The following is a 15810-nucleotide window of genomic DNA, read 5'->3' on the forward strand; positions in this document are numbered from 1 at the left end:
CCACGTAGGTATGTGTCTGTGTGCACATGTACACACTCATAGACAAACACTTTTTCATGGTGACGAGGTTCACGTGGAGTTGGTCTCTTCTGTTTCTGGTGAGAGGAGCAGGCAGGCGTGCCTGCCGCCACATGCTGCTCACATGGCAGCAGAAGCCCACATGGGAAGGCCTCCCTCCCAGTGCAGCCTGCAGGTTAACTGTCAAGATCCCCTTCATCTTCTAGTCCCTGCAGCTAGTGGCCCTGGTAGAGAACCAGGGTTTCATGCACACTTGGAATCAGCTGTCCAAGCCATGTGTGGCAGCCTGCGGTGTCTGTCTAAACAAGGTCCTCTCTGGTCGCACTGCATGGTTTTCCTGTGGATTGGTTTTGGGGCATTCCTCCCTCTGTTCCATCTCTCATGGCCCAGGGCTGTCACATAGGAAGTCATCTTATCCCTCCAACCTTCCAATGTTTCTCTTCTCCATTACTATATGTTGTTTCTCTTTTATGTTAATGGTGTTTTAATTTTGTTGTTGGTGGTGGTAAAACACATAAAAAATGCGAACAATACAGAAGTGTATAGAGTGAAAACTAAGTCCCTCCTCGGCCTGTTCCCCAGCCTCCAGTTCTGCCTCCTGACCCCCACCCCACACAACTCCTCTGACGTCTTTCTTGATATCCTACCAGAGATGTGTTTTCCCTGTGTAAGCACATATATGAGTTCATAGGTTTGAATGTATTTTACATATATGAGAATTTACCATATTTATTGTTCTCCACCTTTTTTCTCAACTTGTGGATTGAAATAATAAAAACCACTGATGATTGACAAAATTTAGTAAGCAGTTAAAACACTTGCTTTTTTCACTCAATCTACAATAAATATAATTTTCATGTGATCTATCTTAAACATCAGGTTTTTTTTTTTCCCCCGATTTTCTATCTCATCAGCTGCTGAAAGGCCCAAATAGACCCAGTCATGTTTCTCAAGCAAAATTTAGTTTTAGTTACTCACAGGAAGAGATTTCAAGGGGAAGAGACTGACTCCACATGTGAGCTATAAAGGCAGCCAGTTTCCTGTCAGCATTTTCTGGAAGTTTTAACCTGATGAATGTCTCTAATGCTCATTTGTCACCAGAAACTTAAAGAGTTTGGTTTCTTAATTATCTAAATACAGACACCTATGGGAACTCTGATAATAAGTATGGGTTCTACAACTAATTACTGCTTTCTTTGTGAACAACGCATAAAACCCTTTTCTTGTCAAAGGAAATTCCAGTAATAAAACAGAGTTGTATGACTAAGAACACCAGTTATGAATGTAGGACATAAAAAAGAGATAAGTATACAATGTTCTTGGGAATAATATGGCCTCGGAGAGTCCCTGGTTTATTCTCCTTAGTGACTATACCAGGCTTCCCAAGATGTAAGGAGAGAGCTGACATCAAAGAATTGCTGAAGGTCTCTTAAGTGCTTTTTTTTTTTTTTAAATATGTTTTTGAATTAAATTTGGGAAATTGTTCATGTCATGAAAAGATTCAGGCATTCAGAAGTGAATTAGTAAGTTGTCTTTAGATTCTTTAGAAAGTACCCATGCCTAGCCTTGGTGCCTTTCTGCATGTGATTCATGCCAAATAAAAGCACGGTTGCTTTTTGTCCTTTCTTACAGAATATACCTGAAACATGGGAGTCCAGTTAAAATGATGGAGAGTTATATTGCTGTTCTCACAAAGGGGGTATGCCAGAGTGAAGAAAATGGCTCTTTTCTTAGCAAGGACTTTGATGCCCGAAAGGCATATCTTGCAGGCTCCATTAAAGGTAAAAGAAAAAAAAAAAAACCATCCCAACAAGAAAATCTTCAAGCCAAGGACAATCTCTCATTAGATTTCATTGTTCCATCTTTCCATACATTATTTTCATCTACATAGTATTTGTCTCCTACACAGGAGGGTACTTCAACTCCTATGTTTCCTTATTGGTTAGAATCAATGGAAAATAGATTTTTGTGGTGTTCCTTTCCATATTAGGCTGTTATTATAGAAATGTTATCTCACTAGTAAGCTGAATGTCCAGGCTCGAGGTCTCCATTGACTTCCACAGTTTTTCTCTCCTTGTATCTTAGCAGTTACCTCTTCTTCAGGAGCTCAAGTCCTGACCCAGAGTCCCTTATTTAACTCCTAGCTGGAAAATCCAAAATGGCATAGATAGCCCAGGGCTCAGCCACAGACTTCAGGGTCCTCAAGCAGGAGGAGAGGGGAACTCTGAAGGTGAAGCTGCCCCCATTCACATCCTCCCCTTGTGCCTGTCTTTGCTCTTGATCCCATTGTCCTATGTGGCTTCTAAGCATCCTTGTTGAGGTGTCAGGTGTTCATCCAACTAGATAAAAAGGGCTTAAGTAATGACAGGGGCGGGAGTGGTTAATGGACTTTTTCTTAAAAATCAGGCTGTTTTCATGATACAGAAAGATGTTGGTTCCCCTTCATATCATTTATTCTACTTTCTTGTGAGTCTGGCTTCATCTGTGCCTCCTGTGTGGAGCCCCTTGGGGGTAGCTGCAGGCAGCTGTAGCACAGCCGATGAGCAGTCATCGGGTAGATATACTCATCTGCCAAATAAGGTGCTTTCATGTTTGCAACATTTGCCTAAATTTATTCTTTATATTGAACATAATTTTGTGTATGTATGACAACTCTTTCTGATAAAAATTTATTTCCTTATATAATATTTAATGTAGTAACATTTTAATTTCTTTTTTTTTTTTTTTTAAAGACATTGTATCTCAGTTTGGAATGGAAACTGTTATCTTACACACCGCACTCATGCTAAAGAAGAGAATTGTTGTCTATCATCCCAAAATAGAAGCTGTCCAGGAGTTTACCAGGTATCATCTCTAATTATTAAAACCTGTGAACTTTGTTGGCAGACAGTTTGGGGCACTAGATATTACCATGTGCTCTGTTCTGTATACATGGCATGCGTTACTCTGGGGTTGAAATACCATTTTGTCTAATGTTTCAGTTTAGATCTAGTGGTTCAAAGTCACTGAATTTGGACAGATTCTTAACATTAGAAAAATGAATATTTTAGAGCAGGGAATTAGCAAACTTTTCCTTGCCAGACAGTTTATATTTTAGGCTTGCGAGCCATGCAATCTCTGTCTTAACTAGTCAGCTGCCTGGGTAGCACAAAAGCAGCCATAGATAACATGTATGTAAATGAATGAGAATGGCTGTAATCAATAAAACTTTATTTACAAAGATAGGCAGCTGGCCTATGGCCTATGGGCCATAGTTTGCTGACCCCGATTTTAGATGAGCTATACCTTCTGTTCAGTGTTACCAAAGACTCTCCTATTTTTATAATAAATACAGATCTTTTAGAATTTAATTTTACTAAATCTAACTTGTTCTTAGCTTCTTTTTTAAAAGCAAGGGAATTAGCATTTGTGCTGGTTTTATTATATGCCAGGCATAATATAAGACACCTTAAATTATTAAATTTACTTATGACAAGAACCCTGCAAGGAAGTATTATTACCCCATTTTATGAACGAGAAAATTGAGGCTTGCAGAGGCTAAGTGGTAAGATCATGAAAAGAAGAAAGGTTTCATAGTCTGAAAGATCTGAGTTAAAATCCTGGGACAGCAACTTATTAGCTTTGTGGCCACATAAAAGATATTGAATGTTTCTGAGCCTCAGTTTCTTTATCTGTAAAATGAGGATCATAATACATACTTCATAAGTTCATTTTTAGCACTAGAAATAATTTATGTAAAATGCTTAGCATGTGGCTTGTTCATACTTTAGAAATGATTATTGTTATGATCGTGACTGCCTCAAATCTTAAATGAGAGGGCCAGAATTTTTCCTCTGCTCTCTGGCTCCAAAACTATATTTTTCTACCCCCTTATTTTTCCACCTACATTCATGCTTCTTAAACTGGAGTGTCCCTAGCTTCTGGGGATATTTACCAGGGGGTGCACAGAGCCACAGATAAAGTCAGCACATCTTCCTGCAGTAGTTGTTTTACCACAAGTTTTTTCTAAGGAAACCTATGTTGTGTGAAAACAGACACAGCGTGGTCTGCAAGTTTGGCTGGAACTCTAAACGTAGATGGAGGCTTCCTGAAAATTTCCTGCTTACCGGGGCCACTTTGGATATTACCTTGGACTCTCTCTCCGTGGCAGTCTGCACACTGGGATGTTTGGAGGAAGACTTTAGAAGTATCACTCCTTGCCACCCTGGAGATCTTTTGAAACTTCACCTTGAGCTTTCTGTAGCTTATCCGACCCAAAAAAGTAGAGTGTAAAACACTGAATTGCTTTAACTTGAAGCCTGAAGGTGTCTGTTAGCATGTTTGGGGCTTGGTCTCACCTCTGTCCCTGATTAGCTGTTATGGCTCTAGCTTCTTAATTTCCTCCTCAGGAAGAGGAGGGACAGGCTGAGTCTTTTAGGTGTGGGCCAGCTACAATTTGACTTCTTGCCTTGATTCCCCAGGACTCTGCCCGCTCTCGTGTGGCATCGACAGGACTGGACCATCCTTCATTCTTATGTGCACCTCGATGCCGATGAACTGGAAGCCCTGCAGATGTGCACGGGTAGGCAGGAGGATCCTGGGAATGAAATATTTTGCTTTAAGGAGGGTTTTTTGTTTTGGTTTTATTTTTAATGTGTATTCCTAAGGGGAATACTGGTCATTTATTATTTCTTTGGCAAATGCTATCAATTTTTTCTCCTTTTAAAAAAATAGTGGTAAAATTCATATAACATAAAACTTACCATCTTAACCCTTTTTTTTTTTTTTTTGTCTTTTTCGTGACCGGTAAAGGGATCGCAACCCTTGGTGTGGTGTTGCCCGCACCGCGCTCAGCCAGTGAGCGCACCAGCCATTCCTATATAGGATCCGAACCCGGGGCGGGAGCGTCGCTGTGCTCCCAGCGCCGCACTCTCCCGAGTGAGCCACAGGCCGGCCCGTCTTAACCATTTTTAAGTGTACAGTTGAGAGGCATTAAGTACATCCATAGTGTTGTGCAACCATTACCAAAACGCAACTTATTTTTAACTTGTAAAGTTCTAATCTTTAAAGTTTCCCTGTCTGTGATTTGATTTTGAGTATTTAGACTTTATTTTGAGCCTTTCCATATTTTTTCCCAAAAGAAAGTTATAATTATTTTTAAATGATATTATTATACTTCAATAGTAATTATTAATAATGAGAACCTGGGAATAATTTAATAATAAATTATTACATCTACAGGAATTGTGACTTCGTAGTAACACAGTTTTGTTTTATTTTTTCGTGGTTTTTTTTTTTTTTTTTTTTTGGCGGCTGGATGGCACAGGGATCTGAACCCTTGACTTTGGTGTTATATCACCATGCTGTAACCAGCTGAGCTAACTCATCATCTCTGGGTTTTTTTTTTTTGTTTTGTTTTTTAATTTAAGGGTATGACCTTTATACTTTTATGGTGTTAAAAGGCCTTTTCATAAAATGATGATGATGGTAGATAATAAGGACTTTTGTATTGCTTTTTATTTTTATTTATTTTTATTGTTGTTTTTAAATTATAAAATATTTCTTACATATAAAACAAAGTATATTTATGTAAGTTATTAAAAATAAAAGGAAAACAGACCCACCAGACTCATGAAAAAGAATATCGTTAGTACTTCAAACCTAGATACTTTTTCTAGGTTGTACATGGGGCATAGAATTTCTGAGTTATAAGGTATGCAGATGCTCAAGTTGCTGGGTAATGCCAAATGCTTTCCTTAGGTTGTACCAATTTGCCCTCCTCAGTACAGGAGAGGTCCATTGCTTCTCATCCCCAACAGCACTTGGTAGTAATAAACGTTAAAATGTTTGCCAACTTGGTGGGTGTACGATGATATTTAGTTGTGGTTTTAATTTGCATTTTCCTGATTCCTAATGAGGTTAAACATATCTCTCTCTGTTTTTGCCATTTGCGTTTCCTCTTCTAGAAAATGACTGTTTCTTTTACTCATTTTTTTCATTGAGATTTTAATTGATTCATAGAAGTTCTTTATATATTCAGGATATGAATCTATTGTTGGTTATACCTGCTTCAAAAATCTCCAAGTTTGTGGATTTATTTTTCATTCTCCTCATGGTTTTTGATGAATGAAATTCTTAATTTTAATGTGTTAGGATTTATTAGACTTTTATGATGTTAGTGTTTTATATTTTGTTTGAGCAAATTATTTTGGTCCCAAGGATAGAAAGATATTCTCCTACGTTTTCTTGTAAAAGTCCTAAATGTTTTTTCTTCCCAATTTAAGTCTTAGCTGGCTGGTTGGCTCAGCTGGTTAGAGCATTGTGCTGATAACACCAAGGTCCAGAGTTCAATCCCTGTACCGGCCAGCTGCCAAAAAGGAAAAAAAAAAAAAAAATCCATGCATTGGCCAATTTAAGTCTTTAATCTACCTGGAATTGCTGTTTGTGTAGTGTGTGAGTTTGGAATCTGATTTAACTTTTTTTTTTTTTTTCCCCATATAGATAACTATTTGGCCTGAGACATTTATTGACTAGTTTCCTCCTTTCTTCAGTAATCAGCAGAATCATTCAGTCGTATATCACATTGTCTCATATATGAGTGAGAGCTGTTGTTAAATACCACCAATTCCAGAGGTCTGCTAATTCTTGAATTGCCCTGATTAGCATTTATTGATTGTATCAGATCCATGTTATCACTGAGAACATAGGCATGTGGCTTTGATTTCCTGGAGACAGACCTGAAGAGGGAACATTGGTTAAGAGAATCCTTGCTACCTTCTGCCTTGTCTGTCATTCTTAACCCAAATAGCATGACCAAAAAGTAAATGCTTTGCTTCAGCCTTGTTCCCTGACATTGAAGTCTAATTTTGGAACATTTTGAGTTGTGTGAATTTCTTCAGGCAACTGACAATAATGTAGTTTTCATAAATGCCACAGGGTACGGCTGATGTTCCCAAATAAAACAGTGAAGAAAAGCAGCTGATGAGCTTTTAGACTCAATTCTCTTTTGATATGTTCACAATATTTCTTCCTACTCCAGTAGTGTTGTTCATCTTTGTAATGCAGGTTACATCGCCGGATTTGTCGACTTGGAAGTGAGCAATAGACCAGACCTCTATGATGTGTTTGTGAATCTGGCAGAGAGTGAGATTACTATTGCTCCACTTGCAAAAGGTTAGTTCTCAGTTCTGTTACTAGCACAAGATATCAGTCAAATAACTGTACATGGGTACTTTAAAAAGTTCATGGAAAGATTTGTATTATCTTTTAATCCTATTTTTCCATGAACTTTTTGAAGTACTCATATTTTTTAGGTTGATTTTCTTTTTTTAAAAAAGATGACTGGTAAGGTGATCTTAACCCTTGACTTGGTGTTGTCAGCACCAAGCTCTCCCAAGTGAGCAAACTGGCCATCCCTATATAGGGATCCGGACCCGTGGCCTTGGTGCTATCAGTACCACCCTCTCCCAAGTGAGCCACAGGTCAGCCCTTCAGTTGATTTTCTAAAACCAGTATTTGAAGGCTTGCTTAACCCACTCTGCTGAAGCTGGAGGGATTTTTCCGTATCTGGAACACAACATTTATTTAAGACATAAACATGTTAGCAGTACATCCTGGGTGCTTATGCTGCACATGTATGTTAACAAATTTTCCGCACTTTTCTGCTTAAACAAAGTATGTCTATTGCTACATAACAGATCACTTTAGAACTCAGTGGTTTAAAACAACAGATATTGGGCCAGCCCCGTCACTCACTCAGGAGAGTGCGGCGCTGTTAGTGCCGAAGCCACGGGTTTGGATCCTATGTAGGGATGGCCAGTGCGCTCACTGGCTGAGCGTGGTGCGAACCACACCATACCAAGGGTTGCGATCCCCTTACCGGTCATAAAATAAAATAAATATTTATTATCTCACAGTTTCAGTGGATCAGGAGTAACTTAGGTAGGTGGTTCTAGTTCAGGGTCTCTTTTGAGGTTTCAATCAAGATATTGCCAGGGCTGCAGTCATCTGAAAGCTCAGCTGGGGCTGGAGATCCACTTCCAAGCTAACACACATGGCTTTTGGCAGGAGGCCTTAGTTCCTTGCCACATGGACCTCTCTACTGGACAGCTTGAGTGTTCTCACAACATGAAAGCTGGCTTTCCCAAGAGCAAGGGATCCAAAAGAGAAAGGGAAGAAGGCCAAAGCCTTTTATGACTTTGTTCCTGAAGTCACACAGTATTACTTTCTCTATACTTGTTAGAAGCAAGTCACTAAATCCAGTCCACACTTAAGGGAAGAGGAATAAGTCTCCAGCTCTTGAAAGAAGAAATATCAAAGAGTATGTAGACATTTATCACTACACAAGGATTAAATATGACTCCGTTTTGTATGGAAAATCTTTGAAGGATGTCTCAGTAAGCAAAAGGGAATGAAAGTGGTCTTGGAGGTAATGATCGAGAAAGGGTATTCTAGTGTCACGAGTGTCATCTCTAGATATGATAAATTGTCCTAAATTACAGCTTCATGGAAAAGTGCCCAGGGATACTCAGGTGCTGGTTTAGATGGGATCACTGATAATAGCTTTTGTGTTGTCACTTACCTGTCTCCTAAAAGTGGGGGCAGCCAAATGCTGACTAATTAGAAATTTTTGTTAAGATTCTGATTATATGAGGTTTTATTAGCAACTTCAAATTAATAAAACCAGAATTGGTTTTCTCTTAACTCATTCTAAAATTACAAATATAATGTGTGTTCATGGTGAAAAATTCAAAGTACAGAATCAGGTTTTTAGTAGATACTGCCTGTTGAAAAGCCAATGTGGTAGAAAACTGGCTGTGGCCAGGGCCACTTAAACTGCTGAAGCCATAGGGTCAGAAAGGATGGCCATCTCCCTGCTGCTACTGCTGTTCAGACTGTATAAAATGGGCTCATCCCAGCCAGTACCATTCGAATGGAGTTTATCCCTTGCAGTGACAGCCAGAAATTTGTTAATCTTTTTGATGCAGACAGTAGCAGTGTATGTAATTAATGTTACTTAGGTGGTTTCCTTTGCTCATTTCTAAGGGTCTGAACACACTGAATGCTTAGGTGGCTTCTGCACAACTGTCAGGAAGCACTTCTTTCACAACATTCCCACCAGAAAGATAAAATTAAATGCTTAACGGTAAAGTCCTGGACAAGAAAGTCAGGTTCTTGGCATAAAGTCACAACTTATTTGTAACCAGAGTTTTTCATTACGTTTTATCTGCAAAGAATAATAAAAATTGGTGTCAGGTGGATGTGAAGGGGAAATTTGGCATGGTATATAAATCATGATTGTGTTATGCTTTACCTCCTAGCATGTCATTATGTTTGTGTTTAGTGATAAAATGGAAATGTGGGTGATTGTCAGCTGCATTTTGAAAATTCCCTCAGTATGGTCTTTCAAGTTTTTGGAAAGACGGCATGATTATTTTTTATTATGTAAACTTCTCAATACTCACACAGCATATTCTTGATCTCACCAGAGGCCATGACAATGGGCAAACTGCACAAAGAAATTGGTCATCTAATTGTTCAGTCTGCGGAAGATCCAGAGAAATCAGACAGCCAGGTTATACAGGTAACTCCCTCGTCTTCCGACATGCTAGGGGTCCTGCGACAGCATTGCTGGCTGGTGTGCGGCACATCTGCTCCTTACCTGCACGGTAGCAGGGTACAGTAGCATGGGAGGGGCCTGCAGGCAGGTGCTCAGACATGGGTTGGTGGGTTGGCTACGGTGATGATGGATGGGCAGGTGTGGGCTGCCATGGCCCAGCCCAGGGCAGGTGTATATGGGGGCTGGTGCTGAAGACAACCATTGATAGTGAGAACCGTAACTGCCAGGTGGTTTGGAATGCTTTTCTGGGCCAGCCAGTGCTACTCCCAGGAGAATGTTCATGAAGGAATAAATCATAAAGAGAAGGTAGTTGCTGAGCACGGAGCAAGATAGACCACTGTAATGTAGCTTTGCTGTATTGTCTCCAGGACAGCGGAAATCATGCAGTCAGACTCCTGTCCCGCTGAGCAAGCTCTGCCGTCACACCTGCAGAGCCACCTCCTCTGTGGGGACTACCTATCAAGCTGACCAGAGTTTCCATGTGGACCAGTCAGCACCTTCTCTTTTATTTCCTGTGCCTCTCCACGTGGTGCCGGTGCTCCTTCTCTGCCCTGTAGCTTGCCCAGTATCTTCACATCCTGGCTCCTGGCTCTTTGCATTTGGCCTGTGCCCAGCTCCTTGCTCCTCTCCGGAGGGATACGCTTCCAGCCTATCCTCTCCCAAGCCTTGCCTCATCCAGACCCCCGTCTCACACCCTGGGCCCGAGGGGCCTGGAAGGACTGTCTCCCTTATCTGTGCCTGTGCCACGTAGGGGGCACCTCTCATAAGCAGGCTCTACTCACCTGTTCCAACCCAGCGCATTTCTTCATTCATCTGTTCAGTGACTCAGATGGCGCGCACCGAGCACCAGCTCTCCATCAGGCACTGCCCTGGGCAGTGGGGGTCAGTGGGGAGCCAAGCCCCCGCCCTCACAGAGCCTGTGCTCTAGTGGGCAGATGAATAGAAAATAATACACATAGGGCTGGCCCGTGGCTCACTCGGGAGAGCGTGCTGCTGACACCAAGTCAAGGGTTAAGATCCCCTTACTGGTCATCTTCTAAAAAAAAAATAATAATAAACGAGATGTTTGTGGGCCAGGATAAATGCTGTGACAGAAACAAGGGGGGAGGCAGAGAATATTTGGGAGGAGGTAAGACAGCTCTCTGAGGAGGTGACATGAACCGAAGGAGAGGGGCCACAGGGACTGCCTGGGACTCGCCAGCAGCACTCTTCTTTCAGTTCAGTGCCAGTGGCCCGTCCAGCTGTGCCCAGGAAGAGTGGACAGGTCTTGTCCTGAGGACCCGCACCCTGAGACTCTCAGAAGATGCTGCTTTTCTACCATGTGGGTCATCAATGCCCACCCAGCCCCCATCAACATTAGAGTGAAAACACTTAGCAGTGTTAGTGAAATATGTAAATGTGCATTTTGAATTACTGTGTTTTTCATGGACAAATAGTGAGGCAGAGATGACTCCATATAATGTATGACACCTTGGGGAGGGAGAGTCAAAGTGCCCAGCATGTTGCAGGGGCCCAGAAACATCGGAATGAGGCCATGATGTCAGCAACCCAGAAGAAAGACGTGAGTTTAATGCGAGCCCTCGTGAGACCTCAGCCGCTCAGAGGAAAGCCGGTTACTGAAGAGGAATAAAGCCTGGTGGCAGGGGCTGGGTACTTATCCCAGCAAAAGAAGACTTTGGGGAAGAGATTTGTTCAGAGAACAATAGCAAGGTTCCTCAAAAAGTTAGAGTCACCATATGATTCATATGTTTCATAATTTATAAATAAAGTTAGTCTGATAAACTTTTAAAAAAATGGTAGGAAGAATTCTAGGAAATAACTTCAAATTTTTGGATACTAACGTATTACATATTCTCCTGTTCTGTTAAAGGATATTGCCCTCAAAACAAGAGAAATCTTCACCAAGCTAGCACCGTTTTCAGAAGTTTCAGAAGATGGAGAAAAGAGAGTCCTCAATTTTGAGGCATTAAAGCAAAAACGATTTCCACCAGCAACAGAAAACTTCCTTTACCATCTAGCAGCAGCCGAACAGATGCTGAAAATCTGACCAGGACAGAATGTCTCACTGATGACTGATAGAAAGCCCGCCTCTCCCTCTGATTAGCCATTAGCTATGTAAAATACTGAAAATAACAGAGAAAATGTTCTATTTTTAATGATTTATTTGAAAGTATTGAGATTTGACCTGAAACACATGAAAACACTTCTGAGTTTCTTCTAGCAGATCAGTTTCCTGCCCGCTGTCAGTGTCGGACAAAGTGCTGTCACTACTACGTGTAACATTGTAAAACAGCCTGATGTCCTGGAGTAAGAGAGAAAAAGCTGTCAAGTTCTTGTGCAAATCACAGCAAATCTTAAAGCCTTCATTATTATGTTCCCATTTATCACCTGTGTAGCTATAAACTAATGGTTTATTTTCAGAAAGCTGCCTGAAATTCTGCTTTGTATTCTTCTAGGAAGAACTTTAATTCCTTATGAGGAAATCTACTTTCTGAGCCAAACTACTTAAGTTTTCTGCAGAACTGTCTAGAAGATCATTCAAAAGACCCTGCAGTTGCACTCTTTTGTAAAAGAAAAATTTTTTTCTTGGCCTTTGAACATTTTGCCTGTACTATGAAGATTTTGATTAGATTTTATACTTGAGTAGACAACTTTAATACTCCATATTTATATTGTTACAGAAGTAAGCACCTGGCAAACTTAAGCCACTAGTACTCTTCAGTTAACCCTGTTGCTAGCAATATTCTTTTGAAAAAGATGCTCGTCCTTACATGGTAAATGAGGGGCCCACTTTGAACATAAATGTCTGCAGGACTGAAACAGTGACATCATAATTGGTAAGGAATTGTGAGAATTAACTTCTTGCAGGGACCAAAGCCAGAGAATGTCTTCAGACAACTTTAGTAATGTAATTTGGCCACATAGCAAAGTAACTGTTCTCTGTTCTGTACCATTTTCCTAATTAGAGACCTTATAATTGCCAAACAAGCATAGAGGTCTAAGATATACTTGTTATTTTAGAAATCCTACCTGGAAACATGCTTGCAAAAAAAACTTCTTTATACGATCTTTTTCTCTTTTTGGTGTTAACATTTATTATACAAAAAATAAAAAATAGCCTTTTTCTCCTCCCTCCCTAGGTGGGGGCAGGAAAATACCTGAAATGAAATGATGTTCACTGAGGCAAACAACTGAAAATTAAATCTGCACTTTATGAAAATGCATACTAACATCTTTTCTCCCACCCTTTTTTTGTATGACTGTACTGATGCTCCTCTATATACGATGGGGTTACCTATTGATCAACCCATTGTAAGTTCAAGATATTGCAAGTCAAAAATGCATTTAGTACACCCAGCCTACCTTAGACAGTGAAAATGTTTAAGAACGCTTACTTTAGCCTATGGTTGGGCAAAATCATCTAGCACAAAGCCTATTTTATAATACAGTGTTGACTGTCTCGTGTAACTTATTGAATACTGGACTGAAAGTGAAACGCAGGATGCTGTGTGGGTGCTTGGAGGATGGCTCCTGCTGCACACACGTCACTTCCACACCATTGTAAAGTCAAAATATGGAAAGTTGAACCATCTTAAGTCGGGGCTGTCTGTATTAGTTAATGATCAAAGTCGTGGAAATGACAAATTTATGATGTAGAAATAAAATGAAGTATTTTGATACTCAACAAAGTTTTTGGTAGGTGAAGACTTGTGCCTTCTTTCTCCAATTCTCACTCCAAACAAAGCAAAAGAAAAAAACCTGTTTTTCAACTGAAGGTGAAGGCACTGGAGAATTATTAGAAGACCTATGTGAAAGTTAAAGCTGAGGGCTGGCCGGTTAGCTTAGCTGGTTAGAGTGCAGCCTTTTAACCCCAAGGTCACAGGTTTGGATCCCTGCACTGGCCAGCTGCCAAAAACTTATAAAATTAAAGCGACCCCACACCACAACTCGGCCCCACCTTCTGTCCTGCCCTACCTCCTCCATTCCCTGCTTGCTAGAGCTGCCTCTCACTTCAGCTTCCTCTGCTTGGAAGGTGCCTTCACATTTCTTACTCCATCATCAGTTAGAAGCTAAACCTCCACCTGGAGCCTTTGCCCATCTTGTTCTCTGCATTTAACTTTGTGTTAAGGCTGTGGCCAGCCTCAGCCATCTGGTGGATAATTTTTACTCATTGTCCTTTTAGGATGTTGTGAGACTCCTTTTACCGAATTTGGAACTAACCATCATTCTGGCCTAGGGAAAGCTGGAATCCACTGGTATGTTCCTTGATTTGGGGCAGGGTGTGCTGGAAACGTTCCCCTGGTACACAAATGTTTGGGTACCTACTCTTTCACACCCTGTGTTGTATCTGGGGCTACCCCATGGGTAAGACAGTCTGCTGGGGAAACAGGATTAGCAAGCAGGTCCTTGCACTAGACCCGATATGGGAAACACAGGATGCTACGGGAGCACATAGCAGGGACACCTAATTCAGTACCATGAATCCTGGAAGGATTACCCCCCTCTGGGGGGAACGATTATGTCCAAGCCAGACCTGAAGCCTAAGCAGGCGTTAGCCCAGAGCAGAGGGAACAGCCTGTGTGAAGGCCCAGAGAAGAGTGACCACAGCCCACATGAGGAACTGGATGCTGGTCCACGGTGAGGAATGGGAGTGGCGAGATGAGTAAGGTAAAGGCTCCTGCCTTCCATAGTAAGGAACTTGGACTTGGTCCTGACGCACCTGTAAGCCATTTAAGGCTTTTCAGCAGGTGTGGCTTAGAAGATTGCAGGGAGCCAGACAGCAGCCGAGCAGTACCAGCAGGGGATGCTGTTGGGCTGAGCTGGGGCGATGCAGCAGCCAGGAGTTCTAGACTAGACTGTGTGGGGCCGGGTCTGTGGAATGGGGTGGGGGTGACATCACTGATCCTGTTCTACATAACTGGGTCAGTGGCAGTGCCTTTTGCTGAGGTTGGGAGGGAAAGCCCATCTCAGGTTGGATGGGTTGAGTTAGAGGTATCTGTGGGACATCCAAATGGCAAAGACCATTGGGCAGCTGGATGGGGGCCTCTTGCTCAGGAGAGCAGCATAACACGGGAGCGTCCCGGTAGCACATGGGTGAGGCGGTCTCTGCTGAATGGAAGGTGGGGCAGAGAAGATGAGGGCCCACAAGTCTTGTAAGAAGTCTGCTATGAACAGAGTTTGTGCTTTTTTAATGAAGCAGGTGACTGAAACAGTTTAAATGCTACTGGGAAGGAGCCAGCAGGGAGGGACGCTGAGCCAGAGGGGACGGCAGAGACTACAGAGCAAGGCCTTGGGATAACAGAGAGGGTGGGCCCAGAGCCTGAGGGACAGCTGACCTTGCACAGAGGACAGGATGGGTGTGGGCAGAAGGAGGGGTGCCAAATTGGTGCCAGGAGGAGCCAGGGAGTTTCCATTGCTGTCCTCCGTTTCGCAGTGGAGGAGCAGGGTCATTTGCCAGTGGAGAAAGCAGAGCTGGCAGGAGGGTGGCAAAGATTTTAAGTAGCTGTCTGGGATGGCAATAAGCTAAGTAGGGGACAGGACTGATTTGGGGTTAGAGGCTTTGCTGGGCTCCACAGAAGTTCACGCTTATCTTGAGCTGGGCTACGAATCTACTGCCTGTGTCCGGGCCGCAGTGGGCCCTCTGCCTTTATTTCTTCAAATACTGAACTCGAGAAGGTTATCAGTAATTTCACAGTCTCCTTTAACAGGCTCATTCTCATTGCTGTCCCCTCAGCAGCCCCAGGGGGTGTCTTGTGGCTCTTCCTCCAGCCAGCCTTGAAAGCCCAGACACAACCAGCCTGCAAGCGTCTCAGCAAGTGGCATCTTAAGTCATCTTGTCAGCACAGGCACCTCTGGGGTCTCCAGCAGGCCTGTGGCAGAGTTCCTTAAACAGACAGGAAGGTTTTCAAGCTGCAACCAGACAAATTCACCTAAAACTCGCCCTACACCCCTCTGTTATAGAAGAGTTGTGTTTCTTCTGTTGAAGACTGGATTTCCTCTTCAAGCTTACTGCACTGTATCTGAAAAACAAAGTTAAATTCTTAATACTCACTTTAATAACTTTTATTGCTTTAGAAGCCAAATTAAGAAAAAAACAATTTCTGAAAGCAACCATTTCACAGTCCGTCTTTTTCAATGATGTCTAATCTACAGCAAAAATCATAACCTAACTTAGTAAGAACTTTTTAATGGAA

The 15810-nt window shown here is 41.9% G+C and overlaps 1 protein-coding gene across 1 annotated transcript; it reads left to right on the top strand.

Annotated features, from left to right (window-relative positions):
• Positions 1-1650: 1650 nt before the first annotated feature.
• Positions 1651-13305, top strand: LOC103581507 (protein FAM45A-like; the record flags this gene model as incomplete). Its single annotated transcript, XM_008563319.1, has 6 exons — positions 1651-1799; positions 2751-2862; positions 4479-4579; positions 7063-7170; positions 9486-9580; positions 11487-13305. Coding segments are annotated over 6 exons (742 nt in total), but the record flags the coding sequence as incomplete, so codon positions are not given.
• Between the last annotated feature and the right edge of the window lie 2505 nt (positions 13306-15810).

The sequence above is a fragment of the Galeopterus variegatus genome, unplaced genomic scaffold (assembly GCF_000696425.1).
Source record: "Galeopterus variegatus unplaced genomic scaffold, G_variegatus-3.0.2 Scaffold13204, whole genome shotgun sequence".
Classification (NCBI taxonomy): domain Eukaryota; kingdom Metazoa; phylum Chordata; class Mammalia; order Dermoptera; family Cynocephalidae; genus Galeopterus; species Galeopterus variegatus.